Source organism: Montipora capricornis, chromosome 2 (genome assembly GCF_036669925.1).
Source record: "Montipora capricornis isolate CH-2021 chromosome 2, ASM3666992v2, whole genome shotgun sequence".
Classification (NCBI taxonomy): Eukaryota; Metazoa; Cnidaria; class Anthozoa; order Scleractinia; family Acroporidae; genus Montipora; species Montipora capricornis.
The window spans coordinates 52,881,471-52,904,774 of record NC_090884.1 but is presented as its reverse complement, the minus strand read 5'-3'; the positions used below and the strand labels follow the sequence as shown (position 1 = coordinate 52,904,774).

Sequence of the window (23,304 nt, the reverse complement as noted above, 5' to 3'; positions counted from 1 at the left end):
ATTCTGCCCAAAATACATGATGCAATGCTAAGACGAGATTTAAAATTGTTGTTCCATTTTTGTAACTGGATAGCTGGCGTATAAACGTTTGCCTCATGAAATTTATTTATATTTTGTGGACAAATCACCGCAGAGACTGTTGCACGTATTTCGCTTCCAAACTTTCCTGGCTAATCTCCCGTTTGCATGCACACAGCTCCAGCACAACAAATTATTATTTGCTCGCATGTGCGCGACCCACATTTACCATATAGAAATTGGCTTATAAAATAAAGAGCGTTAGGTTCCGCATTTGTTCGGAGTAGTGATCATTTTATGTTTCGACCACTGACCATGCGCGACGAGGGTCTCTTTTGCAGCATTGACTAGAAGCGCACAAAAAATTTAGGAGTCTAATTTTTCCATTTACCATTATCGTCTTTTTCCCAGCATCTCTTTTTCTGTATCCTTCAAATTCTAGGACTCTGTATACAAAACTAAAATTGAAATAGAACGAGAAAACAATAAACGACAACTGAAAGGCTATTTCTCACCTTTAATTTTTGTGTGTTTGGGCTTTACAAAGAACTCCACCCTTGGGAAATAAGACGCTTCTCTCCGCCCCATTGTTACAAATTCTGCTTCAGTAATAACTGATGGGACTGGCAAGAGAACTCTGCTTCATATAAGAACTTATAAAAACGCTTCTACTTACACTTCTCTCTGTTCAGTTGGGAATTAATATTGACAGCTTTCAATGGGACTTAAATCGTAGCAAGAATGAACAGAAAGCTCAGTGGTTATGTCATGGATGGATCAGCAAGATACAAGCACGTACCACAACTCCGACTCCGTCGCTAGTGTCGGAGTCGTAGTCGGAGTCGTAAGAGCTCTTATGACCTAGTGAATATCAAAGATCGGAGTCGTAAGCGAAGTCATAAGCTCGACGGAATCGGAGTCGGAAGAATCAGAACGTTCCCATTTTATTCCAACTCCGCTTATGACTCCGTGGCTTATGATCCAGTGATTGTCTCTAGATTGTCGGAGTCGGAAGCAGAAGCGGAAGAACCAACCAATCACAATGCTTGGAATCAAGCATTGTGATTGGTTTATTCTTCCAGTTCTGCTTCCGACTCCGATCATAAGCGACGGAGTAATTAGCGGAATCGGTGTTCTGCTTCCGACATTTTGGCTTTATCACCGGAGTTGATAATGTAAATTGGCCAACGTACAGAGATTCTAAAAGCTGACGTTTCGAGCGTTAGCCCTTCGTCAGAACGAATACAACAGTTTGATTTTCACTGGATCGTATCGCTCTGCGCTTCTGATTACGACTCCGACTCCGGCTCCGTCGTAAGGCTTCTTAGAACTAACACTTCAAAAGCGAAATTTGAAGAACACATCGCATTATTCAAACAAAGATTACGCCACAGAGGTTATCAAGGGTGCGTTCGATTGACCGTATTTCGGAATAGGAATACATGGAATAGAAGTTCGAAATCCTTCGTTTTTACGGAGATTCGCATTAAAACTGTCAAACACCGGCTAAAATGCTATTTTAAACATATCTTTATTATCCTGTGTTGCTTCAAAAAGCCAGACATGCCGTTTTAAATCATCACTCCACGTATTCTTATTCCGGAATTGGGACAATCGAACGCGCCCCAAGATAACCTTTTGAACATGACTCTATCTGAAGTCAAGTTAAGCGAAAGAATGTCGGCTCTACAAAATAAACAAAAAACGCGCAAAAGAATTTTGCCGTTTGTTACAGAATACCGCTCATCAATGCCTGACCTCAAACATATTCTTATGAACAAATAGCGTCTCATACAAAACCAGCCCTTACTAAGAAAAATCTTTAAAAACCCCTCCCCTTATTTCATATAGAAAAGGGAGTTCTTTTAAAGATGTACTCGTTAGAGCAAAGCTCTCAGGTCTTTGAATTTCCCATCTTGATCAATAGGAGTCGTCCTGTCTACACTTTGAAACATCATACATATTTGACAATAATTTTGCGATTTCAAAAATAGTCTTGGATTTAACAGAGATCTGTAGATTCCATAAAAATTACGAGGCGGGATTTGATAAAATTAGTTGGATTTGAAATTTACTTTTTTTTCGATTCAAAAAATATTTTCGGACTGGCCCTTCGCGTGACTGAACAATACCTATAGTCCCTCCTATCCCAGATATACCACAGACAGCAGTTTTGTTTCCTTCAGTTTATTGTTCTATATCTTTTGTTTCCTTCATTTTTGCGTCAAACCAAGGAAGGCGCTGGTACACTATTTTCTCTTAATGCTCGGCTGTGTTTGTTTACAAAATAAGCCAGTTTGGAGTTTCAAAAAAACATGTGCGCGCATCGGGATAAAATCAACATTATATTAACATACAAAAGATTTTGAATGCAAATTATTGCAATCAATTTCCACAACAAAAGATGCTTGTTTTTATCCTGATGCACGCACATATTAAAACTCCAAACTGGCTTATACGGGTATGACTTCACACATGGATGCAGTACAACTTCCGGAATGAAGGAATGCTGGTAGGAGATTCTGTGCCAGCATCATGTAAAATAAAATAGGGACCTTTAGATCGGAAGATGAGGACAACTACGAGTACGAGTATTCCATTCTAAGCACGCGCACGCACTACGAAAAATGTCAGCCTCCAAACCTTATGCGCATGATTAGTATGAGTATGCAAAACTTGTCCAAGCCTGGGACCACACTCTGCAGTTGGTGTTAGGGAGCAAAAAGGGACACAGCGAAAAATAAATTATCGAGCGAAGTGAGCCGAGCAAGGGTCTTGGGGAGGGAAGGGGTGGCTGGTCCCAGGCTAAACTCATACTTGTAGTCGTCCTTCGATCTAAAGGTCCTTAATATTAAGAGAGTGACAGGAGAGATCTGCAGTGAACTGTTACCATAATGGAAACACCCTGTTGTAGCGGTATGAGATTTCGCATACAAACAACCACAGTGTCGTAGGCTTTTTTTTGTACCGAGGAAGAATCAGTTCCTGTGTGAAGTATTTTCGTTGACTTTGATAGCTAGGGACTAACTACAGCTGAGACATTCATTCCTTGTTCTGTAAGTATTTCGTTTTCTGCATAAATAAAACCTAAATAATGCTATTAAGAGTTTCACTATGCTTTAGCCGCAGCCTTCGTAAGGAACTGTTGATATTGTTGCTGAAGTTTGCCTAGATTCTCTTGGCTTACACCACGCTTTTTTTCAACCTCTTTGATGCTATTATCATTTCTTTTCCTGAAAAAAAAAAAAAGAACAATGAAAGAATGAGATTACAAAGATAACCAAACATCTACTGATCCAGGTTTGGTTTTGGATGGTCAACTGATTGGCCAAATACGGAGTTATTTTCCAAAGGAACTGCAGTGCCACTAAGGTGTGGGATAATTTGCAGAAAACCACCTTGCATCTCATTTGCACCAAAGTACCTTATATTTTAGAACAATTCTCCTCACAGCAGCCGCTCAAGTGCCCAACACCACCCCAAGCAATGTTCAAACCAACTGCAGCTTTTCTGAACGTTTCTGGGCTTCAAATCAATAATGTAAGCAGGGGGGGGGGGGGGAAAGTTGTGCCCCCGAGTTGGCTTTGAAACCGCTTGTGCTTCATTGACTTCATTGTCCCAACGTTTTGATCTGCTGGCTGTTACAGTGTAAGTTGAAGGTCACAGTGGCTAGGCATCAAATAGCCCATGAAATTAGCTTATAAGGAAATTGTGGTGCTGCATCAGTGGATGAGCGAGGTACAGAAATGTTGTGGTAAAGGTCACTTTAAAAAATACCATACTCTTTGTTTGCTCTCCAAAATTTTGCATAAGCATTATTTCCAGTCTTTCTTGGCACTTACAATCATCACCAAAAGAAAAACAAAAACAATGCTTATGTAAACTTCTGGAGTGCAAACAAAAAGTAGTATGGTATTTTGAAAGTGGTCTATTAAATGAGTTGATATTGGTAAATAAATTATCACTGATCACCATGGGAATTGAGGCATTGGAACATAGAGCCTTGTAACATCACACGTCTTATTTCATTATCTGACTACTGTTATAATAGTAATATTATTACTTATATATATCATTCTTATTATTAACTGAACTACGATTAAAAAAACAGTGGGGCTCTGTTATCAGAAGAATAATGAGCACTAAGTGGCTACTTTGGCATCAAATTAGTTCTTCGACAGTTTCCCTCAATCTGGCTCTAATTATTAAACTTGGTCCAGATGTCCACCTTACATTTCAGCACTGATGTATTCAATTCTTTTTTTCACAGTCTGTTTGGCTTCTTCTAAATCTTGCTTCACTAAAACTGGCCCGATAAGCTTATAAACATTGCCATCAGGTTCAATTTCATCTAGCTCCTAAAAATACAAATAAACAGACTTGACTGGAGCTCAGGAAAAAAAATGTCAGAGTTGTTTCTAGATGGAATTTGATCACGGTATCTGACATTTGCAGACTGCAGACTGTAGACAAATAGCACTGATAAAGAGTATTTAAGTGTAAGAACCCATTTTAAAATGGTTAGCTTTCAATTATGGAAAGCTAACCATTGTAAAATGGGTTCTTACACTTAAATACTCTTTATCAGCGCTATTTAAAATGGGTGTTTAGACTTAAATACTGTTTATCAGCAGTCTGCAAATGTCAGACACCGATTTGATTGTCAATCTTACCAAAAAACAAGACCAATGACATTATGTTTATGAACTATCCAAAGACACAAAAGTGTTTTAATTTTCTTTCTCGTATGCTGGTTTTACTGTTCCTCAAAAGCAACAGTGCCTTGATTTGAGTTGCTAATTGAGAAACCCACCAAAAGAGAAGCATGCCAACACTGTTCAAACTCAGGTCAATGTGAATAGAAGGAAGGGGCTTAGAACTGTAACAGTCAGAGTCTGTGGGGGATGGGGGGGGGGGGGGGAAGGGAGATAGAGGAGACAATTTGAGTAGCAGCCTTCCCTTCGCATTAATTGTGGCATTGGAGTAAGTGGTAGAAGCCAAGTTGCCTTGAAGAGGAATTTACTTGGAGGCGATACTTAGGCAGCCAGAATACATGGCTTACTCCTCCACAGTGAATTAAGAGCCCAAGGTAGTTAGCGAGACTGAACCTTCTGCGGAAAAAAGAGGACTTAGGCATTTCAGTTGGTTCGAGAACCAAATCCTAGCAAGTCAGTACGGTTGACAAATATGGAAGTCAATCGCTTATCACCTCTTGGACCACTTTGTTTTCATTCAATTGAGCTTCCAGCTGCTGTCTTGCACTGATAAATTTCTGAAGATCTCAAAAACAAAGCAAAAATACAAAGTGACGATCTGTAACTTTACACCCCTCCCAAGGAAGGTAGACAAGTTGTCTATGACGAGACGTCCCAAAGTTGAACAAACACTCTCCGATCGAATCGAAAGCCATAAATTAAACCAAAAATTTATCAGGCTATCGCGTTATGTTCCAATACCTTTCTGAATGGCTTGAAACTTTTCCAATTCTGTCTGCATTTGTTGCTGAATTCTCTCCAGATTGCTCGCCATCTTGTATATTTATTTTGTGTTGTGCGCTCAGATTGGTTGGAATGGACTGGGGCAAGTGGAACGCCTGGCGGTAAACTACAGGAAAAGTAGTATTCGTTGCATAATCAGAAACGAATATTTGTACTTTTTCTCTTCTGTTAGATTCAAAAGCGGGCGCATATAGATTTAAAAGGTTTTCCAGACATCAGAATTTTGCTCCTAACATGATGTTTGCTGCAATCATAGGTCGATGTAGCAAATTTTTTACCCCTTCTTCTTCTGGATGGATGAAAGGTAACTAAAGATTTTGAAAAAGCAGAGGATTATTTTGAGAAACAGATCTTTTGTGTCTAAAAATTGAAAATGCTTCTGTCGCTGGGAAATAACTCAGGGTGTCCATGATTTGTAACCGGTGTCTGACACTTGCAGACTGCAAACCGCAGATTGCAGATTGAACCCTAAATCACAATTGTTGAAAGCTAACCACTTTAAAGTGGATGCTTAGACTTAAATACTGCTTATCAGCGCTACTTGTAGGGAGTTCAGAGTCTGCAGTTGTCATACACCTATTTGTGACCACCTGGCAGCACAGAAGACTAGAACCCTGTTACCTCATTGCCTCTAAGTTGGTGGTATGCATATGTCAAAGCTAGTCAAGGGATCTACTGGTTTTGGCACTAGGGTAAAACTCAACTAATGGCAAGTCGACGATATGAAAGATCTGTTTACAAAATCATGTCCTTTTGTCATTCTAGTTTGGTTATTGCACCCTTTATTACATTGCGGAACATCATTCTTAGGCTAGGGTAAATGCATGCAGCTGTTTATATTTTTACTTGAGGAGCATTTGGGGGACACTTTGTGACTTTAATTATTTGGCCCCAGTTGTTCGAAGAGTGGATAGCGCTATCCACTGTCAATTGATTTTGCTAGTGTTTATCCGCTGGACAGTAATCTATCCGGTGGATAGCGTTATCCTCCTTTTGAACAACCAAGGTCTGTATTCAGAGACACGATTGATGTTTAAGTTGGATAGAAGAGCAAGGGGACACTTCATACGACTTATTGAAATCCACATGGACATGTCTGGACATATCCTTGATTGACGGCAGTGAAAACCAAAGCCCTTGATTGGAGTATCCGAATACTTATTAAAGGAACAAAGTGAAATGAAAGTTCATTGCAGTTGGATTAAAGCAACCAAAGCTGTGACCAGTAAGCAAGCCTGGAAAATCCTCACTGGAAAATCCAGGCTTGAATGAGACTAAAAACCATGACCACACGATTGGTCTGCACTGCTCTACCAAGTGAGCTATCAAGCCTGCTGGAAGCTGGTCATTTGCAAGTTCAATCCTGAAAGAGTTGAATGTTCAAACAATTTTAGAATATATATGAAATTAAACTTTGAATATACAGTATGAAATTTGAAATATTCCAAAATCATTAAAAGTATGGTAGTCACAGTAACTACAAAACCTGTGAAAATTAAATTTGGCCGATCCATTGATATCAGGAAGTGGGTTTTGAGATGTAAAGGGATGTAGCTGCTGGGATGTTATTAGTAACAAGCTTACTTTGCTAATACTTTGGACTGTCATTTTATCTTTGAAACAGTACTTCATCATGTTAAATCATGTCCCATGTCAAGTTCAAGCTCAAAACCCAAGGACTCCAATATGTATCACCTTTTGCTCATTTTCCCAATTTCTACATTTGGTCTTGGTACCTGGCAGATCTTTAGATTGCAATGGAAAAGAGGTCTGATTCAAGACCTTCACACAAGAACGACTGAGCCAGTGCGAGATCTTCCAGAAAAGTAACTAGTACTTAAAAAACTTTTGGCAAGTTCTCATTTTAGAGTTTGTTGAAAGCCCCCAAGTTGTCAAGGATGCCCCTGAGTTAGAACAATGTGCGAGTCAAGCGAGCTATGGCTGCGAATCATGCGAGCCAACATGGCAAGCCATGTGAGTCAACATGCGAGTCACACAGTTATTCAAAGCTAACCGTTTTGAGATGGGTGCTTAGACTTAATAACTGTTTATCAGCGCTATTTGAAATGGGTGCTTAGACTTAAATGTGAAATTCGCGTGCATGTGGCTCGCATGGCTTGCATGGCTCACTGGTTCGCAGATTGTCCAGCCCCGATTCCCCCAGTTGACAAGTAAAATCGTCTGGCGTTAGACAGAGTAAAATCTGTGAAGATTCACTCCTAGAAGTCAACAGGTTAAAAATTTTGCAGACAAAAAATGTACAGTATTTTGTTTTTTTCTTTTTTACAAATAATTAGTGAACATAGGCAAGTGAAGGAAGCACTTCGAAAGTTGGCATTGTCTGCTGGCCCCAAATGTTTCATTCATTCTTTTCCATGAAACATGACTGAAACACAAGGTGACAATTTAGCACGGCATGAAATATTGTGATGCAGCTCGGTAATGTTTCCATCTGTCAAGCAGACCAAATGACAACCATCTCCAGCAAAGTATCCAGAGATGGGAACCGTCAGCGAAATCAGCCAAATCTTGCTTCCTACATAAAAAAATTATCTTCAAATTCATGAAATTTGGTCTGAGAAGAGGTGAATGGAAGTGACCAGTTCTATATCAACGAGGCAGTAATATTTTGCGTGCTGTTATAGCAAAGGTTATTAAAGATAAAAAAATGACTTCCTAAAGAGCTGAGATGACCAAGGAGGTGAGGTGGTTTCAGTATGATGGTCACCAAAGAAGTTAATAAAAATTATTTCTCTCCTGGCTCAGTTGTAAAAATATTGGTTCCAATCTTTATTAAGTTCTTTGCTTTCCCATGAATTGATCAATAATAATTTCTTTTCTAGTATTGATGACCTGAGGTCAAAAGATTTGGAATATCGCCGTGTAAGATTACAGGGAAGGTTCGACCATGCAGGAGAGATCCATGTCTTACCAAGATCCCTAAACGAGGGTGAACATTCTGGAGGAGGCCTGGGTAGGAGACCAAAATCCGGAGCACACATAATCACTCCATTTGAGATAACAGGGAGTAGGTGAGCTATTTCAAAGTAAAAAAATGACACATCTGTTGTGTTCTAATAATGCCAATGTATACCTGTTCGTCTTGCAAGAATAACAGTAGGTACACTCTACCTATCAAGACATCATTGCTTATTTAATTTGTTAATTTTTGGATGCATTCATAGCTGGTACAGATGTATATAATTATAGATTTATATGAGATTTTATTAACATTTAATAATAGTAATAATAATAATAATAATAATAATAATAATAATAATAATAATAATAATAATAATAATACCAAAAAACAACTGGATGAACTCAAAATGGCATGGGTGGGCATCATATTAATAATTTTATTGAGTGATATTTTTCAGGCAGAGAATCTTGGTCAACAGGGGATGGGTACCCAAGGACAAAATTAAACCAGAGGAAAGACTGGATGGACAGGTTACTGTTTACGACAATTTTTTCTATTAAGACAGATTGTTTCAAGGTGACGTACAGTATTTATGATTGTGCATGATTGCCATTTTGGTGGATTACCTTGTTTAAACCTTTGGTGGTAATATTCAATAATGAGTACAGATTATCAAATATTATTCTAAATTTTCTCTCCGACGGCTTTTATCGTATTAGTGACCAATTTGATTAATTGTTGCATACCACTTCATCAACTGAAACTAATATATAGATTTAGCCAAGCTTTAACCCAGAGCTCCCAGGGTGTTAATATTTTAATCTGGCTTGAGCCTGCAATCCAATCAAAACCCAGTACCTGGTCAGCAGTCAACTAAAAAAAAAACAGCTGACCGCGATGAGCTCTAACCTGAAGCCCGCAGTATGGTCATGTGATACTGGTCACATTGGCATACTGGAGGGGTGTACTGTAGTACGGTGACCAAAACCAAATTTTCTTGCACATATGCCTTACCATATTTTCGCTATTATTTGTGCAGGTTATTCAAAGTTTAGCCCTCAAATTTACCCATATTTTGACAAAACAAAGGGATGGAATATTAAGAAAATTTTAGAACTCTTAGAACAACGTTTCCAAGTAATTGCTGGTCTATTTTACGTTTCCCTTATTGAAGGAGTTATTTTAAATTGCATTCACAGATTGAACAAGAAATAGAATTTGTTGGCTTTGTCAGACAGGGAGAGAAGGTCAATATTCCTTTTTTATTAAATTATAGTATGTAGCAAATAGGTCTAGAATACCAGAAATGAATGATTTTAAGTTACATGTAAGCGAGGAAATTATGCTGGCTTAACTTGGTGAAAATTTTGATTTTTGAATTTTTTTAAAATTAATGTGGGGATGTCTATAATATATAAATCCTCAACTTTTAAAACTGAACAAAATATGAATATTTCCCATGCACTGCATCTTTGAGAGGTCTCCTAAACAGGCTGGTAATTTTATTTACTTCCTGGAAGGAGCATAAAACCAACAAAGAACTGTATGGGAACCTTCCTAAGATTACAGATACACTGAAGATCAGGAGACTGCGCTTTATAGGGCACTGTTGGAGAAGAAAGGATGAGGTGGTAAGAGAACTACTAATCTGGGAACCAAAGCATGGTGCAAGAAAGAGAGGAAGACATAAACAAGCAAGCAAGCACAGTCAACTGGATGAATACATAAATAGTGACAGAAGGCACACTCAACAGGATTGTGGTCCTGGGCCCGGTTGTTCAAAAGCCGATTAACTAAATCCAGGATTAGCGTAAACTTTTGCTTCATATTTTCAACTTTTTGGTGAAAGTTTCGTTTGCTTATTTTTCAAGATTGACTTCTTCTAAACTAAAGTTTTGCCGAATATCAGCGTTGAATAGCATTTGGGAGAGGAGAACTAAACTCCTTGGTTAAATTTTAATCTGCGGTTAGTATTAATCGGCTTTTGAACAACCGGGCCCTGGACCGTAAGTGCCATTAAACATGCACCCACTCATTCTACAATTTCATGCCAACAACGTCCGCAGGATTTCCCGCAAAGACTTAAACAGTACATGTACTACCAGTCTACATGTATCTTTAGGATATGTGATTAGGGTTTAGGGTTGTGTTTTAATATCTATACGTAATAAAAACTTTTTTGTGGTCTGTTTAGAGGCAGCCATTCCAAGCCCAAAACGATCCTCAAAAAAATCAGTGGTTTTCACGCGATGTAGATGCTATGGCTGAGAGAACAGGCTCCTTGCCAATTCTTGTGGATGCTGATTCTGGTAAAAGTGACATTTTGAATTGAGGTTACGTTTATAGAATATATGAAGTTTTTACACATCTTTGAATTACCGAACGGATGTGAAATGAAAGTTAGAAAGCTCATTGCAGTTCAACAAGGAACTTAAGTTAAGCAACAATCAGTGCGTAGTGAAAAATCAAGCACTACTTAATATGTTGTTGTTTTTGTCTTACTGACATGTGTAAATGGTGGAGATGTGATTGCAATTTTGTGTGTGCGGCTGGTCACATTGTCAAATGCCTAACTTTCAAAGAACCCCTCTGCTTAGCCGTGCTATGTTTATTTGCTGCTATAAAGATTCGCCATCATTTGATGCCCCAATGTTGTCAAGTACTGAGAACAAAAAATGGATGGTGGCTGGTTGTTTAATAGTGAAACGTTTTTGTGCCAAAATGAACAACCCCAGCTTAACCTTGCCTTTCAGCCAGTACAGTTCATGGTGGACCAATAGGAGGCCAGACTCGAGTATATCTTCGAAATGAGCATCTTCAATATATCATTACATGGTATGCAGCATCAATTTGGTTCTATCAAGTTTTGCAATACTTAAAACTTATTTCAAAATTTGGAAGTTATATTGTTCAACTCGCAAAAAGCTCGCGAACAGGAGCTGTGAAACAAATACCAAAGTAATTACTTTGACCAATCACAGCAGGTGCGAACAGCACAAAGAACCAATCCAAATTTGTAGCAATTCCATGTAACTTTCTCCAAGCGCGGGAAAAATCGCATGTGCAAGTGGCAATTGGTTTGGTTTTCCTTCTCATTGGTTGATAAACTTGCACAAGATTTTTAAACCAATCACTGAGCATAGCAATTAATTGCAATTGTGTAAGTACTTTTGACAGTCACTTGAAAACTGCTCTATTCATTCTATTCCAACTGTCGGCCAACAGTTGGCCAACAGTCGGCCGACAGTTGGGCAACAGTCGGCCGACTGTCGGCCGACCGGTTTTTTGGGGAGCTCTTCTTCACAATTACCACAAAACCAATCAGAGATTGAAGTTGCTTGTTTTACAAATTAAGTACCCAGTAAAGACGCTCGATACAACTCCGTTTTTTTTTCATACCAGGATGGTTTTCAATAATTTCCAAAAAAGATGTTTCTCAAACAATTTGTTGTGTGCAAAATGACTTTTGTTAATACAAAAATGTGTATGGAACGAAACAATAAAAAATCATGGCAAAGCTAACGTTTTCCTATCTTTCCTGTTGTGTCACCAGGTATGCGTTGTCAGGGGTGACTGCTTACATGTACTACAGACTCAGGAAATCGCCCAAGAACAATGTTATCTCTCAATCACATTGAACACCCAGAGCCTCTATGTGCACTGGAATGGAAATGTCTCTTCCATGGATGGTTACCGAACGAACAAATTGTTTACTATGGCAAATATTTTTCCCTAAATGAACAATAATTATGAATGCGTCAATCAATAAGAGGTGGTTGAGTGACAATGTGGCAAGGGGTGTGGGATTTGCAGTGGATGATGCAGGTTACAATATTTTATTGGCAACCAATGAGGCTGATGTGGACGACCTACAATAACTAATAAAACGTGAAACAGTACACAAAATAATTTATACAGAAAATCCTATGGTGTTTAAGTATACAACTAACTACTAGGAGTAATCAAAGATTCATAAGTGCTTTTGAAGTTCAATGAATTTAGCTAAAATCATACAAAAAACATAGGAGGAAATTCCCTTAGGCTTGGATAAGCAGCTATGAAATTCTTCAACAACTTTGAGAAAATAACTTACCAAGAAAACAGCAGCAGCTACAAAATTCTTCAACAACATGTCCGCCAACACCCGATGTTCGCGAAGAAGACAGAATTTTGTGTCGCACGAGGCAGAATCCTTTGCGCAACGAGAATGTGACGTCATAACTGCCCGCCCGATAGAAAGCCCAAAAAACCCTCAGAGCTTTTGCTAGCGTTCACAGGGGACCCACGAAATTAGGAAGCGCTCTACTTCGTCGAACGCAATAATTAAGTTAGAAATAAATTCCGTGTCAAATTAATAAAATGAAGATCATTGAAAAACAAAAATTTCAGCTGAAACTGTAATAAAACTTAAAAATGTACAAAATTTCGGTGTTTCATAGCTATCATGGGTGCTTCGAATGAGAAGCTATTTATGTTTTGTGAGAGCCTACCTAAATTTTTTTTAAAAAAATATCTTTTTGAACGTTTAAATTAAAATTTATCAACCTTATTAATAAAGTTCCTTCCCTACCTGAAGGTCTGTCGTTCAACCTCAAATTAAAATGGGGATATAAGGCTTTATCATTCAAAACATCATGCATCAGGAGGAGTCTTCTTTTATATACAGGAAATTGGCAGCCAATTTGGCTTTGCAAGGTTTTCATCGTGGTAGATAACTCATGTGGCTCTCGCTTGAACAGGGTTTAAAGAGTCCATAATACAAAGAGCTGCAGTTTCCCACACCACAATACCATAAGTTACCCCCTGGTAAAATGGATTTGAAGTAATTTTCCTCCAGCACTTTGACGGGAAGTTTCATCTTTCTTTTTAATGTGCCCAATTTCTGTGCAAAAGATTTCTTCACATGGTCTACATGCATTGCCCATGTAAGCCTGTTGTCAAAATGTCAATAAAATTATTTCCAAAGTACATTGGAGGGGCAGGGCCAGTGAAGCTTGTTTTGCTAAGGATCATAACTTCAGATTTTATGGGATGAATACAGAGTTTCTTCATTGTACTCCAAAGCAGAAGTTGCTCAAGAATGCTATTTAATTGTAAGCAGACCTGATCAAAGTTCTTCCCCACACAGTATAATGTGGTATCATCTGCATACATAAACACATCTCCAAGTGTTATAGCATTAGGGAGGTCATTAACGTAAATAGTATAACGCCTTGGACCTAGGAGGGGTCCTCGGGGAACACCATATTTTACTTCATCCAGATTAGAAGAGTGGCCATTTACTGACAGTGTATTAATGGCGACAGTGAGTTAGTGATTAACCCATTGACTCCCAGGGGTTCCCCATTGACAAGTAAAATCATCTGGCAATATAGACAGAGTAAAATTCTAATTCTGGCCGGTTTAGGCCGGTTTGGACGCCAAAGGGTTAAAACCTGTCTTTTAAATAACCCATCAGCCACTCGTGAAGATCTCCACATAACCTAATAGCCTGGAGTTTTAATGACAAGATATTGTGTGAGATGCTATCAAAGGTCTTCTTAAAGTCAACGAATACTGCATCCACAATCATACCGTTACCCAGGTTCATCTTCCAGGTTCCTGTCATTGAAAATAATATGCCCTTTGATGATAGCCCTTTTGTAAAGCCCCACTGTGAAGAATTTTTTAGAGAGGACTTATTCAGATACTTATCTATTATGTTGCAAACCTGATAAATTATTGAAGTAATTTACATGGAATGCACAGCAAGGATGTAGGTCTATAGTTGGCAATGCCCGTTTTAGCTTCCTTTTTGAAAATAGGGGTAACCTTTGCTCTTTTCCATGAAATGGGAACAGTTCTTGTAAACAAACTACACTCAAATATGTTTTCCAAGCCATCAATGATTGCAGGGCCTTTGACAAATCAAAAGTCGGTTAAAAGGCACAACATTCAGGAAACTTGACAAATTTCCAAGTATTCAAGGGAAATAAATTATTGGCCTTTGTTGCCTATGAGCTCTAAAAAATTCCATTGCCAATTATTTTTAAGCATTCCAACAACATGACTGATACCTGGATAAAATTGGGCAGGATGTGCAGCAGTGCCACCTACAGTGGCCATAGTTTTAAGCTGTCAAAATCTATGTCCCCTCCATTAACCCAATGACCCCTGGGAGTGAAATTTTACTCTGTCTAACAGCAGTAAATTTTAATGTTCAACTGAGGGTGTCCTAGGGCATTTGAGATGCCCATGGGTTAACTTTAAGCAGACACCTCAATGGTAAACAACAGTAAACAGAGAGGTATAATGATAGTAAAATTGTATCATGAAAATTTATTTATTTTGTTTTTCTGTAATAATAATTCTTATTAGTAAATTCATTCTTGCATGAAAACAAGGCTGTTTTCTTGATCTTTCCCACAACTTAGTAACAAAAAAAAAATGTTACTAAAAACATAAATCCTTTTCTAAAAATTACAATAATGTTGGCCCAATATTTTATTTAGTGGGAATGTTACATGCATAACAGAATATTCCTAGATTAGCCAACATTCATCAAAAAAACAAGTATCTCTATGTCCAAGCCTGAGGACGCTTTCCATCTGACAGAACTGACCGGCCAGACCAGGCATTTGGATGGACTAACTCTACAACTCTTTCAAATTAACACACTTCGAGGATAATATATACTCCTCCAGAAGAATATGAGGGACTATCGTGCAGCTGTTCCTTCCATTTTTTCTTGCAAACTGACGGGTGTGGCCGGCCAGTTCTGACAAAAGGAAAGCGCCCTAAGTTTGATATCCAACACAAAGTGTCCCTTTAAGTCTAAGCATTTCCTACCTATTTTAAACAATAAGGTTAGGGTGAAGATTAGAGTTATTTTTAGGTCAGGGAAAATGCAGCAGTTTATACTTACATGTACTTGAGAAGCAGCATTTGGGGGACACTGTGACATTAATAATATTGTCTTTATTAAATTCTTGACCTTGGATATTCCATTTCTAGCTTTCTGATTGGTTCACTCAATCTCAGTTATCAGCTCATATACCGTATGACCTATTGTCACATGGAAACTGATTGCATCAAGTGCTGCTCACCTAGAAACCGATTGGCTTTAATTTCCAAGTGTCCAAGCATTCAGAATTTAATGAGAATTTAATAAAAACAACTATTCCATTCACGCTTGTTGGATATGAGACTGGTTATAGCCAACTTGGCACTACATGCCTTGTTGGCTATTGACAATCTCATAATCAACGTGCACTCGTAGAATATTATTATTGTCACCGTATTTTTTGTATTCCGAGGGGGAGGGAACAATTCATGATGCTTATTGAAATCCATGTGCTTCTAATTAGAGGCTATACATATCTTCACACATTCACCAATACTGTTTCAACATTAGGCCTGGGGTTTGGGCTGGTTGTGCAACCTCATTAAATTAATATATATTTTTTTTACTCAGGGCTTAAAATAAATGGTACCCAAAAAAATATTTCAACACTTTAATGTGTTCTTCTACATATCAACTTATCTAAATTTAAGTTATTCGAATTTAGCAATGAGCACCATCATCATAACACCCACAAACAATCCTATGAGCTCTTTTATTGTCTGTCCTATTTTGGTGTCTTCCAGTAACGCAGGAATGACGGACACTGTTGCAATATAAATGAATCCCCCTGCTGTGAAAGGCAGGATCCATAGTGTGGCAGAATCTCCTATGTTTTCAGCTAGTAAGCCACAGAACGTTCCAGCAAGCGCTCCTGTTGCTGTGGTTAGTTGAAGTAACATTGCCTGAAAAAAAGGTTCAGGAAAATAGGCAAGATCAGGGCAGGTAGGTACAAAACAAAGATCACAGACCTGTCATTCTTTTACCAACACAGAAACAATGCTAACCATTTATCAGTGCTACAGTAACATTAGGCCCTAAAACTTTGCTTAGGCCTATGGTTAGTTTTAGAGAATATTTATAAAACAATGACCTGTGTTTTGTACCTGCCGGGAAGATCATTTCACACACGAAACAATGACAAACCACATCTTCAAGACAACAACCTGCATAGCAAGCATTTCCGTGCAGGAACATGCCAGATTTTCAATGTTTTGGCCATGTGAAAAATGTCTTGCCGTATTTTCATGCAGTCAAAATTTTGAAAATCTTGCTAGTTCTCCCATGGAAACGCTTTTTGGGAATGCTATCAACTCAACAAATTCTGTTTTGGCAAGACTAAAACAAAACTTGCCTGCAAGTAGTCAATTTATGTTCTTAGAATCTTGCAAATGATACAAGTTTACCTTTCTTTTGTTGCATCCTGACTGAACTAGAATTGCAAAGTCCCCAATCTCGTGGGGAACTTCGTGGAGAAGAATTGTAAGGGTGGTGATTATGCCAAGGTTGCGGCTAACGAGAAATGATGCCCCAATGGCAAGTCCATCAGTGAAATTATGAGTGAAATCTGCAGCTAGGTTCAAGTAGCCAGCCACCTTAATTTCTTCAACATGATCATGATGTGGAACTGTAAGATTAAGAGTGCATTTTCTATGACTTAATTGACAAAGCATACATGTATCTTTAGTAACCATTCTCACCCCTGAAACTGGCCCACATGAATAAAATCTCTGTGTCACTCGTCTCTACACCATACTCAAGATACACTTCTTCAAAATATTTCAGACATGTGCCTATAACCCAACTTGAGGTCAAAAGATAAAATAAATGTTTTGGCTTCAAAAGCATGGCAAAAAATAGGCTATTTCTGAAATCATCCAAACAATGTTCCACTTTTAATAATTTTGTAAGAACTAAAAATGTGATCCGACAAATCATTACAATTCCTCACTATGGTCAACTAGGCACTTGATTGTTTTAAGCTTTAGTAAAATTGATTTAAAAAAGCATTTTGCAGATGTGACAAATGTTATTGTACAATGATATGGACCATTTTCTGGGAACAGTACATACATTGTGTACTGTAACTACATCTAATTCAAAGGTTTAACATTTAATTAAAAAGCAAAGTTTTGAAAGATGACCAGAATTTAGCTGCCACCATTCCAGGGGGGCAAGGAAAGCTACAACCACAAAGGATTAAGTATCTCTCAATATTGTATGAATTTGTCAAACCATGGAATAAAGGGGCGTTTACACGACAGAAAAAAAATGGCACGGGCCTGATAAAAACTGGAACGGTTCCAACAGTTTTTACAAAGAAACAGTCAACTTTTATCCCTTCCGCGACAGGTCCATAGGTGCCTATGGACATGTCGCGGAACGGATAAAATTTCACTGTTTCTTTGTAAAAACTGTTGGAACCGTTCCAGTTTTTGTCGGGCCCGTGCCATGTTTGCTCTGTCGTGTAAACGCGCCTTAAGAGACAAGTTTTCTATTGCAAGAACCTCTTCAAAAACAATGGTTTACAACAACTACAGAGCAAACAGGTCAGTATTTATGTTGCAAACCCACAATCTTGGACAGATGAAATGGAAAATTGAGACCACCCCTTCCACCAAAATCAATGATGAGAAAATGGTGCGTTTTGGCCTTCATATGGCTTCATCCTTGATATAGGGGTAAGGGAGCATTTCTGTTCCAATTTAGACCGTTCAAGATTGTAGTCAACCTGTGTTCATTTGACCTTTCACCGTCAAATGACAAAAATTTTGAATTGGAATAACAGCTTACAATTTTTCACATTTCAAATTTTCTTTCTGGTTGGCAATGATAATTAACTGCAAACTAAATCAAAGAGTTACTAAGACTTCTTAATCTTGTTACAACCAAACCTGCATTGGTGCTGAGTTAGGACCACAAAAATACCCAACAAAGGGGGAGGGGGAGGGGGAGGGGGAGAGGCTGCAAACATTGTCTACAAAATTGTCTGAACATTTTGTTTGTGTTAGCAAAGGTTTGTGGAATTTTCAAGGGAAGAAATGTTAATCCCCTCCCCCTTGGATTAATTCTGGGCAAGTCTTAAATCATTGGTAATATGAGAAATTCCTTCAATTTTATGCCAAAAGAAGCTTTTTTTGCAATAACAGCCATATTCTATTAAAACCGGGAAAAACTCAAGAAATCAGTACAGGACTTCTCAAATTCGGCCAAATTGTGAAAAACAAGAAACAAAAATTACCCAAACAATACGTGGCTGTATTTGTTCAGCCACCAAGGATCAATTTCGCTCTGACACGTTGGCAAAGCTTGAAATTTGCATACGTCTTTCTTCGACATAGGATCTCTCTTGAAACTATTAAAAGGTGATCAAAGCCATCGAAAGCGAGAATCCAAAAAGGAGTGATTTCGTGGGAAAGATACAGCTGGATAAGGACTATTGCGAACTGGTTTCAATAATTATTGTTCATTGAATTCGAGCTTTGTACATTTTACGCGCGAGTGGAAAGCGTGACACAATTTCCCTGAAGAGAAAATAAACATTCGCACAGTATTCATTGACTGAAAATTAAAATAGACACACTTACGCCCTTAATAAGAACCACAGTTGATTAAAAGGGATTTTTAGAAGGTAAAAAATTGTGTTGCTGTGAAAAAATTAAAAATTTAGAAAACGTGATAAGAAGTTGCATTTTTGGTTTGGATTTACGATTTTACCTGGTGCAGTTTCTGTTTCACTTTTTTCGCTTTGTTTTACATCGTCTGACTCCTTGTTTTCCTTCAATCCCTGATCGCTTTCTTCGAGTGGTGGGTCTTCGTCTTTCAGACTCTCGTCTTTGTGCGCCACATCACCGTTTTTATCGTTCATCTGTGGGACGACGTGGGCATGAGAGTGTCCATGGCCTCCCTTGACAAGTCTGACAAATTTCTCCACCATCAGAAACGCGATCAACCCAGCTAGAACCCAAAGGCCAACTACCATTTCCGAGGAATGGTCGTGAACACCTTCGTGGGCTTCGTGCGAGTGGCTGTGAGAGTGTTCCCCGTGATGCGAGTGAGGCGAAATTGCATGAGGAATCAAATGAAGGAAGGCATCTCCCAAAAGCCCCCCTGAAGCAAACGCCAGAAGAACTTTAAGCAGCGGTTGCTGATCTGCTGCGTTACTCTGAAGTGGGATAAAGAAAAGAATAAAGAATGGAGCTGCGCTGATGAGTAAAGTAGCGGCGATCGCTTGAAGCCACTTGGTCCACTTTTCTCTCTGCCCGGTACGTTGAGATGGAAGCTTCGATTTCTCTGAGGAAGGAGCTTTTTTTGGAACTTGAGCTTCCTTCTGATATTTCTTGGCTGGTTGTTCGAAATGTTCATGGCCATGGTGAGAATCATGGCTGTGTCCATGGTGTGAATCATGACTATGACCGTGATGATGGTGTCCGTGGCTGCCACCTGGCCGAGAAGCACGAGGAACTTGGGCTTCCCTCTGATATTTCTTTGCAGGATGCTCGAATTGTTCATGGCTATGATCATGATGAAAATCGTGGACATGGCCTTGATGATCTTCATGGCTGTGATGATGGTGAAACTCGTGACTGTGTCCATGATGATCCTGGTGGTGATGGAAGTGTCCCTCTTCTTCAAAATCTGCTTCTCCTTCGTCAGACTCCCCGTGACCATGATTATGCTCTACGGCGATACCGCCATGGTCGCTATCCAGGGCAGTTATCGCTGTAAAACCGAAAAAGACGAATAAAAAATACGTCTTCAAATACATGTTTCCCTGCCAACTAACCAACGTAAGCTGACAGTTTTCTTTTCGCTTTTAAGCCGGTATTTCTTAAGCCTGTGGTACTTAATGTCAGCTGGCTGATCGTGGCAAGCATGCGTATTGCTGTAACTGTCCATTACAAGTGGTCAGTGGTAATCTACGAAAGTAAATAAGTACTTAATGTATCCCTTATTACTCGGGCCCGTAGGGGCAGGGGGTTATAAAATACGTTTGATTTCAGTTTTATTTTTTTCCTGAGCAGCAAAATGCACAATGGAAACAGGTGGCGGTGTTTGATTGGGCAATGCACAATAGAAAGCATGTGGCGGTGTTTTGATTGGGTAACGCACAATAGAAGCCACGTGGCGCTGTTTACATTGGTTATTTAAAGCAATTCACGTAATCCAAGATCATGAAGAGCACTGCGATGCGTTGTTTGGGATAGATAGAGGTTGCGTTGGCTTAATCGATTTCTTCTTGGGGCGCTCAAAACACATACAAAGAAAGGCATAGGCTTTTCGCAGTAGACCCACACTAAAAGATGTCAAGCGTCAGCTTCGAAACAAGTCGTTCCGTGAACTGAATGAAACAAGAATATAATCAAATGTAACTGAAATGGACGCAACTATTGAAAGTGATACAAGTCAAAATACAAATTCTTTAATGAGCAGCGGGTACCTTATTAAGAACTACTTTGAAGATGACAGCGACAACGAAAATAACTCCACAAACAAATCGATGCCATATTGGAATCTTCTGAAGACAAAGTAAAAACATTGGCACAGCGAACAAGTGGCCTCACGCTTTGACCATTTTCGCTGCAACAAACAGCCTCCCGCTCAGTGTACCATTGACTGCGGAGATGAGTTTTCTGTCTATTGCGTTTTTTTGTTTTTTATTGTTAAACAGTTTTGTTTCTTGTAGTTGTCTAGCTTACATCCTTTGTGCAACTAGCCATGTTAGCGATCGTGTTCGCTGCCATCTTGTGTACTTAGTTCTGTTCTAGTTTTACAAGATTTGATGTCATCAGTGGAGACTGATTAGCTCTTTACAAAATAAATGTGATGTATCGAACTAATAGCAAGCAAGAAATAACTTTCAAAAAGAAACACACAATTTTAAATTTGCAAAACATGTTTCGGATGATCGACATCCATCGTCAGTTGTGAATACAAGTGAAACCGCTAGTCGGTGTTATATAAAAGATAGCTAATAACATGCATAAGTACTGATTAAATAACAACGTGAATAGAAAATACAATGATGAGAAGACAATGGGTATGGACGAGGAAAATTACAGTGAAAGTGTTAAATTGACATGATTAACCTGCTTATTTAATGAGGGTTTTTCCCAACCTATGTGTAAGGCCTCCTTGATTTTTAGTTGAAAAGGCGTGGAGGCGGTGTCAAGGATTGAAAAACACTCCTCCGAGCATAAAGATCTGCATGCTTCTGACCCATTAATGTGCTGAAAGATATGCGAGTTCTTATCCGATGTTAAATGTTCACGAACACGTGTAGCAAGATGTCGGTTTGTTTCGCCGACATAGCAGGCACTACAGCCTGCGCAAGAAAATTTATAAACCACACGGGATCGTGATAATTTGGAAATAGCATCTTTGGCACTGAAAAAGTTCTTAATCTTGTATGGGGCAAACACTAGCTTGATATCCATGTTATTAGCTATCTTTTATATAACACCGACTAGCGGTCTCACTTGTATTCACAACTGACGATGGATGTCGATCATCCGAAACATGTTTTGCAAATTTAAAATTGTGTGTTTCTTTTTGAAATGTGATGTAGTTTGAAAGGCTGTACAGTTAATTGATTCTCAATGGTAATAAAGACTTGATTCCAAAGGAGAAATACAGGTCTCGATAAGCACAACGTGTGTTTACTTTAGTTGTGATTTGCGTGTGCATTGACATAAACGTGCCCGAGAACCGAGCAGAATTACAGAGAAAAGGCTGAAGTGTCTATTTTATAACAGCAGAAAAAGGAGGAAACTTGCTGGAACGTATTTGGTTAACAATGTACCAAGGTCATCCACATTTCATCGTATTACTAGCCAAGGAGATCACTTGCTCGTAAACACAACTATAGGAGCTACCTCAGCTATGCGTTTAAATGTAAATACGTGGTATGTAACACTTTTCCAAAAGCGTGGATGAACAGGTAAATGCAAAATGATGTTTGAAACATCGAAGCATGTTCCTTAAACTTAAAAGTGTGTGTATTTTTAAAAATATTAGCAACACTTGTGCTATCCAGCCCATTTGGAAAATGAAAGTTAAATTTAATACAGAAATCACGTAAAAGAATGTTGTTGTTTTGTTTTCTCAGAAGGGTGAACTATTTACACAGTGAGGTAGAGTGACCAATCAAAACAGAGTTTGTAATTGGAAATCTAAACATCTTCGAGATACAAAAACAAACTTGTGAACACGTAAACCTGAAATATTGCAAAGGAGATGCTTCCGTGAAGCATACACTGGGTTGCCTGTGGTACGTGCTACAGGAAAATTGTGTGGTATTGAAATACAGCATTCCAGTCTTTGAAGAATAACAAATAAAAGAGAAGCGAGAAACATTGGCTTCTGGGCTGACATGTTGATAATTTTCAAGTTCCCTCACAACTTCTTCTCACCACAAGTGTGCCCTCTGAGCATCTGACAGCTTTGTAATACTAAACTTCACTGAAGTTAAGCCCTGTTCATTGGGGTTTGTGTTAGGATGGGAGACGAAAACAATAAACCCCTCATAAAAAACAGAAGCATCTCACCGAAAATACTATTTACGCTAACAAATGTGAACTCAGCAAGGTACAGATTTTGTTAGCTTGCTTTATGCAAAACAAATATTGATGAAAAAGCAAATAACTATTGATACACAGTTTTTAGAAAGAGCAGAAGGAAGTTTCCGGGACGGTCGATCGAGAATAAAATATTTACGACATGAAAACAACATTAATTTTGAACCGTGAATATAGAATATAAAAAGTTACGGCTAAACTTCAGAATACCCGTCCACTTATTAGCATTTGAATAGTGTGTATTGTTACCAAAGTCTCGCTCTTAAAGAGCAGAAGGCAATATGCAAATAAGTGGACGGGTATTCTGACGTCGCTCCAAAGTTACGATCAGCGACAAACATTTTGGGAGATTTTTGCTACGTTCAAGTAAATTGCAAAATCGAAAGTGACATGGCCGGAATTCAGCGG

The 23,304-nt window shown here is 38.7% G+C and overlaps 3 protein-coding genes across 4 annotated transcripts; 1 reads left to right on the top strand and 2 right to left on the bottom strand.

Annotated features, from left to right (window-relative positions):
- Nucleotides 1–2,189: 2,189 nt before the first annotated feature.
- Nucleotides 2,190–5,585, bottom strand: LOC138026901 (prefoldin subunit 6-like). Of its 2 annotated transcripts, XR_011127364.1 has the most exons (5): nucleotides 5,475–5,585; nucleotides 5,228–5,298; nucleotides 4,252–4,376; nucleotides 2,883–3,251; nucleotides 2,190–2,573 (listed from the first exon to the last, which is right to left on the bottom strand). XR_011127364.1 is itself a non-coding variant. In XM_068874359.1 (4 exons), the coding sequence occupies exons 1-4, from the start codon at nucleotides 5,545–5,547 to the stop codon at nucleotides 3,131–3,133; spliced, it is 390 nt and encodes a 129-aa protein (XP_068730460.1). In that variant the 5' UTR covers nucleotides 5,548–5,585; the 3' UTR covers nucleotides 2,190–3,130. The 2 variants fall into 2 exon arrangements, 1 of the variants encoding a protein (XP_068730460.1); XM_068874359.1 differs by having other exon boundaries at nucleotides 2,190–3,251.
- Nucleotides 5,586–5,606: 21 nt separating this feature from the next.
- Nucleotides 5,607–12,862, top strand: LOC138026890 (surfeit locus protein 1-like). Its single transcript, XM_068874349.1, has 8 exons — nucleotides 5,607–5,820; nucleotides 7,141–7,342; nucleotides 8,360–8,548; nucleotides 8,897–8,969; nucleotides 9,639–9,686; nucleotides 10,634–10,748; nucleotides 11,193–11,274; nucleotides 11,993–12,862. The coding sequence occupies exons 1-8, from the start codon at nucleotides 5,751–5,753 to the stop codon at nucleotides 12,075–12,077; spliced, it is 864 nt and encodes a 287-aa protein (XP_068730450.1). The 5' UTR covers nucleotides 5,607–5,750; the 3' UTR covers nucleotides 12,078–12,862.
- Nucleotides 12,863–14,731: 1,869 nt separating this feature from the next.
- LOC138026879 (zinc transporter Slc39a7-like) lies at nucleotides 14,732–20,159 on the bottom strand. Its single transcript, XM_068874343.1, has 3 exons — nucleotides 19,037–20,159; nucleotides 16,726–16,946; nucleotides 14,732–16,224 (listed from the first exon to the last, which is right to left on the bottom strand). The coding sequence occupies exons 1-3, from the start codon at nucleotides 20,085–20,087 to the stop codon at nucleotides 15,973–15,975; spliced, it is 1,524 nt and encodes a 507-aa protein (XP_068730444.1). The 5' UTR covers nucleotides 20,088–20,159; the 3' UTR covers nucleotides 14,732–15,972.
- Nucleotides 20,160–23,304: the final 3,145 nt, after the last annotated feature.

Coding starts and splice junctions, on each gene's coding strand:
- LOC138026901 (XM_068874359.1), bottom strand. CDS start 5,547: ATGGCGAGCAATCTGGAGAGAATTCAGCAACAAATGCAGACAGAATTG. Junction 4,377..5,227: donor AAAACAAAGTGGTCCAAGAG/GTGATAAGCGAT, acceptor TTGTATTTTTAG/GAGCTAGATGAAATTGAACC. Junction 3,252..4,251: donor GAATACATCAGTGCTGAAAT/GTAAGGTGGACA, acceptor TTTTTTTTTCAG/GAAAAGAAATGATAATAGCA.
- LOC138026890 (XM_068874349.1), top strand. CDS start 5,751: ATGATGTTTGCTGCAATCATAGGTCGATGTAGCAAATTTTTTACCCCT. Junction 7,343..8,359: donor GTGCGAGATCTTCCAGAAAA/GTAACTAGTACT, acceptor TTTCTTTTCTAG/TATTGATGACCTGAGGTCAA. Junction 8,549..8,896: donor TTTGAGATAACAGGGAGTAG/GTGAGCTATTTC, acceptor GATATTTTTCAG/GCAGAGAATCTTGGTCAACA.
- LOC138026879 (XM_068874343.1), bottom strand. CDS start 20,087: ATGTATTTGAAGACGTATTTTTTATTCGTCTTTTTCGGTTTTACAGCG. Junction 16,947..19,036: donor TGAAACAGAAACTGCACCAG/GTAAAATCGTAA, acceptor TTAATCTTACAG/TTCCACATCATGATCATGTT. Junction 16,225..16,725: donor CAGGATGCAACAAAAGAAAG/GTAAACTTGTAT, acceptor CCTTTTTTTCAG/GCAATGTTACTTCAACTAAC.